This window comes from Oreochromis aureus, linkage group 7 (genome assembly GCF_013358895.1).
Source record: "Oreochromis aureus strain Israel breed Guangdong linkage group 7, ZZ_aureus, whole genome shotgun sequence".
Classification (NCBI taxonomy): domain Eukaryota; kingdom Metazoa; phylum Chordata; class Actinopteri; order Cichliformes; family Cichlidae; genus Oreochromis; species Oreochromis aureus.
In genome coordinates this window covers 22,179,507-22,189,193 of record NC_052948.1, presented here as the reverse complement: position 1 = coordinate 22,189,193, position 9,687 = coordinate 22,179,507, and the positions used below count along the sequence as shown (strand labels likewise).

The window sequence follows — 9,687 nt, the reverse complement described above, 5'->3', positions numbered from 1 at the left end:
ATTTTCTTCCTCTTATCCCAGGGATGAACAAACTCATTTTGCATTGTTGGTCCCTTACAGGTTACTTTGATCTTAAGTGACACGTTCTGTTAGTGTAAATTTGTTTAAATGCACATTTAATCCTATTTAATATAAAAAGAAATGCAAATACAACAGTACATCTCAGTTTTTCTACACGATAAAGAAATGCTGTTGCAGTAAATGCAAGAAATCTGTAAAATTACAGAATAAGTTCTGATAGATCACTTCCCAGAAAATGTCCCCTTGTGAACCCATTCTTAAAAAAATACCCTGACATTTCTATAGTAGATAGATTAAAAAAACAAAACAAAACAAAACAAAAACAAAACTGTATTTAATTGTTATTGTTTATTTATTACTACTACTAAATTGGTGTAGTATGGATGACAATGGTGGCGGTCTTAATCAATACGAAACGCTGTAAAACCTATGAAAACACAGAAGTCCAAAATCTATCCCTCCTCTCTCATTTTCCACAGCCATCCAATGGGTTAGGGTCTTCGCCGGGTCGATTCTGGCCCCGGGCCTTGTGTTTAACACCCCTGCCTTAACTAGTTCGGGGGCACGGGAGACTGAAGCCTGTCCCAACTGTCATAGAGCAAGAGGCAGGGTACATCCTGGACAGGTCGCTGTGTTGACATTAAAAAGCCATGATTTGCCCATTCCTGATTGGAGACGATGAGGCCTTATTTGCCTCCTTCTGATTGGATAATCGAGGCAGAGTGACTGTGTAAATGAACCAATGGGAGGCTGCCACACTGTGGTTATGAGAGTTTTCGCAGCCTGTGTGAAGGGCTACACCGCCTCCATTCCTTTCTCTTTCTCTATCGACCAGTCTGCACTTGGCCCTGTCTGAGGAGCTCGCAGCCTTGGCTTTCCCCTTGCAGCACAGCTGAAGAGGGGCGCTTCTACGGACCCCATCTGCATCCTAAAACCGTTCTGTGTAACTAAAGGACTCAGTAAGCGCCGTGTGCGATGTTGAGACTCATCTTTTTGGCCGCTCTCGCCGGGTTCTCTCGAGCCAGTGATGTGCTTGAGTACACGGATGACGATTTCGAAAGCAGGATCGGAGACCATGAGCTCATTCTCGTGGAGTTCTTTGCCCCTTGGTGAGTCTTGTCACATGTTTTCTCTGAAGTATCAGAGAAATTTGCATAAGTGAAAAACGCGAATGCTAGCTTACTCGCTTTGCGGTTAACAGTTGAGCGGTACCCATTTGCAGAACTCGCAGCATCGTGAATGTCAGTGGGGTTTTTCTTTTTGTCGGAAACGTGCAATTAATTGTGCAAACTGCAACGCTGTTTGTTGCTAACTTTAATGGAGGCAGAACTGTCAAATTCGCTCGCTTCTTGGCTGAGGACCAGGCATTAGCATGTTAGCTATTAGTCGAAAGGCACAAGCTAATTCGCTATGTGTTTGGCGTTTTATTTTACGTCGCATTTTAAGAGGTGCTGCAGTTTAATGGCACACTGAAAATGCTACCTTAAACAGTGACTAACTAAGCGTATTTTTATCTCCGCTTAGTTTCCGTTTAAAAAAAAAAAGGGAAAAAAAGAAGAGATTATGTGCGAATGAGGCTATGAGGAAGTTGGGGGGTGTGTCCGTTCATTGTTGTAACCTTCTGATTGGCCAGGAAAGTTTTGGTGTCCACCTAGGATTGGCCCAGAGGAAATATGACGTGTACCCTTGTGCCAAACTTGAATAAAATAAAAATGTACAGTATTCCTTATAATAAAGCACTAACGAGTAAATTTTGTGCTGTCTAGTACCTAAACTCTTTAATGGTTTGAAAAAGGTAAATATTCAAAAATTTTAATGAAGATTTAATATTTAGTCTTGGTTTTATTTTCTCAATATAATTTAAACCTTCGGGTTTTCGACCTACAGAAAACGCAAGCAATATTATAATAATGGTCTGTCGTATATTAAGGACAACTTTATATAGGCACCTGAGAAAACATAAAGCACAGCTGTAACAATATGTGGCTAATTAAATCTTCAGTACATTTTTCATGTTTTTGCTTGTACTTAAACCTGTTTCCATTTGTTCAAACATAGTTAAGTTGCATCATCAGATTCCACTAGGTCTACCTTCGGGTCTTCATCTGGCTAGGCCCTAAAGTTTTTTGTTTTTTGCCTGTTTGACTAATCCATATCATCTGACTTTAGGTGTGGCCATTGTAAACGGTTGGCACCTGAGTACGAGGCAGCAGCCACACGTTTGAAAGGCATCGTCGCACTGGCCAAGGTACTGCACAACACTGATCACTTCACTTTGTCCACTTCAGTGTGGCTTCTCTGCACTCTGAATTGCAGTGCTGTGTGTGTCTCATCGAAAAGTGAGAATAATTTGCTTTTCCACTTAGGTTGACTGCACTGCCAACAGCAACACATGCAGCAAATATGGCGTCAGTGGCTACCCAACCCTCAAGATCTTCAGGGATGGTGATGAATCTGGTCCCTATGATGGTCCCAGAAATGCAGGTATTGCCCTCATGTCTTTTAGCACTGGAAGATCTGAGAGTTAAGTGTTTAACTTGGCATTCAATCTGCCTTTTGGAGGAATTCTTTATATTATGTTAAAATGATATCCTTAGTGGGATGAGGGCTATGTGGAGAGGTAACTAAAGGATACAGAGTTTTCCACAACAGCAGCCTAACCAGTCTTAAAGGTAAAGAAACAAGAGATGGCTAACAGTGACTGAATTTTCAACATAAAATTCATACAAACGGAACCTCGTATACAAAAGAGTATAACGTTCATACTGTGTTAAGCTGAACTGTCGAGATAAAACCAGCAAGTTTGCTACCACAAGAGATGTGAATTGATCTCTTTGCCACATCACCCACTCATTCAGTTTCTTATGTTTGCATCTTAATTCAGTGTACAAATGGCAGAAATGAGCAGGTGAATGATCCTGTGGCTCTTCGCTGTCTTTTTGCATCCTTCTCACCTCACTACTTCTCTTTGCAGATGGGATTGTCAGCTTCCTGAAGAAGCAGGCTGGTCCAGCTTCTGTGGTGCTCAAGGATAACGCAGACCTAGAAAAGTTTCTTGCAGATCAAGATGCAAGTGTTGTCGGTAAGCATCTAGTTGAGGAAACCAGTCTAAAGGTCTTTTTAAGCTCTTCACTAGTAACATTCTTCATAATTTAAAGTTTAGGGTATTTTATGTTACTCACTTTTTGTTCAGACACTATTCCCGCTTTTTGCTGCTGATATTGAATCCTGATCTGACTGACCTTTCCTTCCCAGGATTCTTTGCTGATGACAAGAGCACAGAACAGGCTGAGTTCCTGAAGGCAGCGAGCGCCTTGAGGGACAACTACCGCTTCGCCCACACAAACTCTGAGGCTCTCCTCAAAAGCCATGACATTGAGGGAGAGTGAGTAGATCTCTTTAGACGTCTCTCACAAACCATTTAAAAATAACACTATTGCACATTTGATCTCACCTTTGTATCTGCTGTTAGTGAAATATTTCTTTCTCGGCTTACAGGGGAGTCATTTTGTTCCGTCCACCCCAACTCAACAACAAGTTTGAAGACAGCTCGGTCAAATTCAGTGACGATAAATACACCAGCAACAAAATCAAGAGATTCATCCAGGATAACATGTGAGTCCTGCTGTTTAGAAGAGACGCTTTGTAGAGGCATCAAAATGATCAGTCTATAAATAGTTGATCTGTTTAGGATTAAATGCAGAGTCAATTTTCATAGCAAAGGTACATATTTACAAGTTTGGGCCCAGTGCCAACAGGATCTTGTTTGGTAGGTAATTGTCTTCTCGGGACACAGTTTAGTTCTGGCAGTAGCAAAGAGTTTGGCACTGAATAAATATTACTTCATAGTAAATTGGTCTCAAAGTGTAATAACACTAGTAGATAATTGAATCTTCAATTATTGAATTTTCAATTCTTTGTGACCCGTTGTTTAATCAGTCTTGAAGGGAATCAGCTAAGATGGAAACCCTGCTGTTTGAGATCTTGTTTTTATGCAGAGTGAGTTTGACCTCAACCCACTTTATAAAGTACATGCAGTTGATCCAGGCAGATTTGTTTTATTGCCCCCCCAACGTATTTTTCAAAGTAGCCCTTAATTATCCTATCTGGGGATCTAGAGCTCCCTTTATTTCAGTTCTGTCTGACACGAGCAGATTCAGTTGGTCTCCCTTTAAGCAAGCTTTTTTGTGATTGGCTCTCCTTGCAGAGAGTTTGAACTACAGATGGGTGTAGCTGCAGAAACCTGAGAAAGATTTAAGGGTATCCACTTCAACTGACATTCAGAGAGAAGAAAAGAGAATGCACCTGAAAGTGGTTTAGCGCAAGCTGGTGTTCAGATATGCGCCTCCACCACTGCAACAGCGTAACAGATAATAGGGACTTGATATGGGTTTTTATTTTGAGTAATAACTTTGACATTTGACGCACCTACAGAGAGCAGTTGTTTGCTTATCTCCTCCGCGTGGTTTACAAGTGCTCCTGCTAACCAGTCTACACATGTTGTCTTTTTTTTTTTTTTTTTTTTTTTTTTTTTCAACCCAAGCCCATGTGCACACAATGCAGGATACTCCTATTTATTTGCTATTTAATTTTGCTTCAGCATCACATATTTAGAGGCTAAACTCTAAGCTCTAATTTGATTGTGTGTCTGTGTGTTCCTCAGCTTTGGATTCTGTCCCCACATGAATGACAACAACAAGGACCAGCTGAAAGGGAAGGACCTCATGGTGGCTTATTATGATGTTGACTACGAGAAAAACCCTAAAGGCTCCAACTATTGGAGGAACAGGTACGTGTTTGGGGGGGAGAAGCTCATTTAGGTTTGTGGGATTTTCTGTTTTTGAAGCTGCAGTTTCCCTGCCAACTTTAAATCTGCACTGTGCAGAGATGGCTCACTCTTAGATTGATCTTGAATATCATAAGTTTTGTTTTCTGTTTAGTACAACACCATGCACCTCCCTTTTGGCAGTTAGCCACATGCTAAGAAACGAAAATGAGACCAGATCTCTTTTCTTTTTTTTTTTTAATGCCTTAATTTAATCCTCCACAGTATTATCTTTGTTTTTGGCAGCATGATTAAAACCATCTTGACATTTTTCAGGGTGATGAAGGTGGCAAAGGGCTTCCTGGATCAGGGCAAGAAGCTGAACTTTGCTGTAGCTAACAAGAACATGTTCAGCCACGAGTTGTCTGAGTTTGGCCTGAATCCCAGTGGCGAACTGCCTGTGGTGGCCATCCGCACCGCCAAAGGAGACAAATACACCATGACCGAGGAGTTCTCGTAAGTCCAGGGCAACTTTTCACCACAATTCCCCACCAGTGCACACACATCACATCACAAGTTGCTAGTTGGATTTAGTAGAACCCTTGCTACATGGAGTAACTCTAAACAGTATAGCTTCGTGATGGTGTGGCAACACTATATAAAAACTGGACACCAAATATTGATATGTTATGAAATAAATGGAATAATCTGGGAATATAATGAACAAGAGCGCTCATCTCATGCACCACCATCCTGAGATGATGTTAGCTGAGCAGACTTGGCTTAAATTGGCTCGACTGAAAGCATCCAACATTGAACACAGTTTGCTTCGATGATTTATCACAGTTGTATTATCAGAAACTGACTGCATGTAATTGCCAATTTGACCCCCATTCAGTTACAGAGAGTAGTATTTGGGGACTGCATTTAAGCTCTGTCTCATTTTGCAGCATATCTGAAGTAAGAAATTGACCTTATTGGATAAAATGGATATTGACAAAGATTAAAATTTTAATTTGTTGCTGAGAAAAGTATTTATTGCAAAACTTGCCTTATATCAAAATGTATAAATGTGGTGGTCTTGTATCGTGTAGTGTCTGATTGCCACCTCTGTTGCCTAAGAAACTAATCAGTAGATGAGGCACTTACTAAAAGAACGGTGCCTAGTTAATGACTTCCACCTCAAGGAGAATCGTGACTTTACTGACTCGTTGAATCTCTTTCAACAGTCGTGATGGAAAAGCTCTGGAGCGTTTCTTGCAGGACTACTTTGATGGCAAGCTGAAGCGCTATCTCAAATCAGAACCCATCCCAGAGAACAATGATGGACCTGTTAAGGTGAGATCAATTTCTCCTGACACTTGTAAGATTTGTACTAAACATTTTCTTTGTGTATCATGGACATGATTTATGCTTTTAAATATACATTAAGCCTAAAGGGGGCCTAGAATCATTTACAGCTGCAAGTGTTTATTCTCTGCCTCGGCTGGAGTAGCTTTGCTTGATTCATTTAAGAAATAATCGTCATGCTGAGGTTTAGTGCAGTTGCCTAGTTCATCCAGTCTCTGAAGTGAACTGCCTTTAAGTCAACTTTCTTTTTTAGAGGCTACATCTTATTTGAAAGATTTCAACAGCGGATGGGTTAAGCTCTGTGCTTAACATACTATAATAAGTAAATTGCCTCTGTCATACATATTCAGAACAGGAAACCGTATTTCCTGAGACCAGCAGTCTTGGAAAAAGTGAGCTGATAAACAAACACTGATGCCAAACGATGAATAAATGCAGCGTGAGGATGTGCAATTATCCTGGATACTCTGCTTAATTCAGTGACAGCGCATAATCACAACTCGTATAATCAGTCTACAACACACACCCCCACCCCCTTCCCTTCACACTCTCGCCTCATGTTTTGACAGCTTTAATGGAGATTAAGTTTTACTGTTGCCTAGGACTAGAGATAAAGCCTAAGGCCGTTTGTCCACTGCAGGAGCTATCGGGCAGTTAAATTATTCCTAATAGTGGAACCCAGCACTCTGGATTGGGAACAGCAGAACAAATTGGAAAGATGGTTAAAGAATAATTTAAATGGATCAGTGAGAGACTGCGATGCTGGTGGGTACAAAAGTAGTGAATCAGAGGTCAAAAATTTTCAGAAACCAGAAAGATCATTCAGTTCATTTGGAAGCAATGATTTCATCATCTTACCTCATCTGGGTTACTGAGTATGCATCAGCACATTAGTAGAAACAGACAATAGCCTTTGAGTGGAGGAAGTTCTGGGTACTTCAGGTGGAAAAATGGCTGCAGTACAGAACCGGCTCTAATACCTGCAATGTCTCTTCAGGTTGTGGTGGCTGAGAACTTCGACTCCATCGTTAACGATGACAGCAAAGACGTGCTGATTGAATTCTACGCTCCGTGGTGTGGGCACTGCAAAAGCCTGGAGCCCAAATACACAGAGCTGGGAGAGAAGGTGAGGGAGCGATCCTGACCTGCTGCTTGTTCAGATCTTGCACATTAAAACAATAACACGTTCTTAATTAACTTATCCAGAACGTGGCTTTAAGTCATGTGACCTCCAGGTTTAGCTTGCTCTTCTTCTGGCCTGCATCACCCAGCCTGTAGACTAGTCTAACGTGTGGATGTTAAGGTTTAGTGAACTGTCTTGCAAAAACTTAACAATTTGCCTTGTTTGTTTCTAAAGCTGGCCGATGATCCCAACGTCGTCATTGCCAAGATGGATGCCACAGCCAATGATGTGCCATCTCCATATGAAGTCAGCGGGTGAGTGCTGAGTCATTTAATGTGACGATAAGGCCTGGACTGTTTTTATTTTAATTAAAATGAAGCTTTATGGTTCGCCCCCCACTGTATGTGACATTAGAGTGAATTTAAAGACCATATGTGTCTGCCATGGTGACAGAGCATACAGTATGTTCCCTTCAACATAACTTGGAGACTGTTCCTGTATTCCCTCGAGTGATAAGTGTTAAACAGAGCCTGCCTTGGGCTACATATCTTCATCACAGATAAAAGGGGGAAAAAAGCTGAACATTGCACATGAATCAGCAGACATCCTGAAGCGTAATTACAGACTGTGATTATGATTAGCTGTGAGCTATGTAAGAAGCTTGACTTTGGGAAAGGTGAAGGAACTCAGGTTAACATGCATGCACCTGTGCAGTTTGATACATGAAATCATAATCTTTGTCCTCAACCTCTGTTCTAGATTCCCTACAATCTACTTTTCTCCAGCTGGACGCAAGTTGAGCCCAAAGAAATATGAGGTGAGTGTCTGCTAAAGTGCCGTTCACAGCAGCTAAGTGATATCTGTGCTTTGCTGATGAACCCTCTGCTTTCGCTGCAGGGAGGTCGCGAGGTGAGCGACTTCCTCTCCTACCTGAAGAGGGAGGCCTCAAACCCGCTGGTGATGCAGGAGGAGCCCAAGAAGAAGAAGAAGAAGAAGTCAGAGCTATAAAAGCTCCAAACAGGAACTCAGCAGCACCCCTCCCTACCTCCACCACCACAACAGGAGGATTGGGGAAGAAAAAGAACTAAATTATATTCCTCTCTTAGTGAACTACCGAATGGTCTGAAGTCAAAGACGTGGCCCTTCCTTTAGGTCCTCGTTGTGCTGGGAATGCTGTGGAAGGTGGAGAGGTTTTGGCCAGGGTCTGCCCAATATTTCAAAACCAATTTTTAGGGAAGATGGGATGACTTTTTAAAACATGAGATTTCTATTTCCCCTGGTCTGTCTACTACACCTCAGGCTGATGCACTTTGGTTTGATACAGCCTGTCATCTGTCGCTTTAGTTTCTTGTTGTTGTCATCAAAGGGGATCACGGTAATGGTGAAATTTTCTTTCTTTTTTTTTTTTTCTTTCTTTTTTTTTTTTTTTTGTAACATGCCTTTGATTTTGTACATTTGGAAGGATTGTGAAATAAAAAGGCCCACAAAACCAAAATGAACTCTGAAGTCTTTTCTATATCAACTCAAATGCTTGTTTGACACACACTTAGACATAGATGATCATTTTAATTGGAAATTAATATTTGGTGGCTAAATGACCAAGTGATGTATCTGTAGTGAAACTGAGACTTAAGCAGGCTTTTGTGGTGTTGTGGGGTTTTTTTTTTTTTGTTGTTTGTTTGTTTGTTTGTTTGTTTGTTTGTTTGTGTTTTTTTTTTTTTTTTTTTTTGAAGATGTAAAACCTAATTTGAGTTATTTGGTTATATTTACCTTAAATATCACTAAACCAGCCTGCCTTGGGCTGGAGAAAGTTATCCCTATCACAAAATACTATAAATATAAGCCAAATAATCAGTGCATCTACATCATTTTTCTGATATTTACTGAACTGTAGCTTTTTTTTCGGGGGGGATACAGTTCACATGTTGGAAATCTAGATGTTAACCTTGATTAGATGGAAGCTAAAATTGAGATGGATTCCAAACTCCATCACAAAGGGGGAAAATGCCACCACATTTTGTAAAGGGGGACATTTATAGTCCTACAGTTAATAATGTGGGATTCACATGAGATTTATTTCAGATTTAGTACCTCTCCACTGAGTGCAAAGAAAGGGAGGTGTTTTGTTAATGGGACATTTCCAAACCCTTAGTCTATATTACAGGTAGCTAATGCTAAAATCTGTAGTCTTTTTTTCATGTGGTTTTGGCAGCGGTCTGAATTACGGACCGTGTATAATATACAAGATAAGATCACTTTATCGTCTCCAGTAGGAGATCAGAGAGCAACTACAGTCCCATAAAAAACTGATATAATGTTGCTGCAAATACCAAAAACCCAGAGTATCTGGAGGAAATGAAGACACTGATGGATTCTCAGACTTTTCTTGTGTATTTATTTTTTTTAAATATTTGTCACGCTTACATGT

At 40.7% G+C, this 9,687-nt stretch overlaps 1 protein-coding gene across 1 annotated transcript; it reads left to right on the top strand.

The window, feature by feature from the left end:
• The first annotated feature begins 805 nt into the window (after nucleotides 1–805).
• Nucleotides 806–8,754, top strand: pdia3 (protein disulfide isomerase family A, member 3). Its single transcript, XM_031731800.2, has 13 exons — nucleotides 806–1,130; nucleotides 2,191–2,269; nucleotides 2,388–2,505; nucleotides 2,996–3,103; nucleotides 3,277–3,406; nucleotides 3,520–3,636; nucleotides 4,685–4,810; nucleotides 5,123–5,302; nucleotides 6,016–6,124; nucleotides 7,134–7,262; nucleotides 7,494–7,573; nucleotides 8,019–8,076; nucleotides 8,157–8,754. Exons 1-13 carry the CDS (start codon nucleotides 997–999, stop codon nucleotides 8,265–8,267), a joined length of 1,479 nt encoding a protein of 492 aa, XP_031587660.1. The 5' UTR covers nucleotides 806–996; the 3' UTR covers nucleotides 8,268–8,754.
• Nucleotides 8,755–9,687: the final 933 nt, after the last annotated feature.

Excerpts from the sequence above, each read along its gene's own strand:
- pdia3 (XM_031731800.2), top strand. The coding sequence starts at position 997 with ATGTTGAGACTCATCTTTTTGGCCGCTCTCGCCGGGTTCTCTCGAGCC. Across the intron at positions 3,407-3,519 it reads AGCCATGACATTGAGGGAGA|GGGAGTCATTTTGTTCCGTC; the intron begins GTGAGTAGATCT and ends CTCGGCTTACAG. Across the intron at positions 7,263-7,493 it reads ACACAGAGCTGGGAGAGAAG|CTGGCCGATGATCCCAACGT; the intron begins GTGAGGGAGCGA and ends TTGTTTCTAAAG.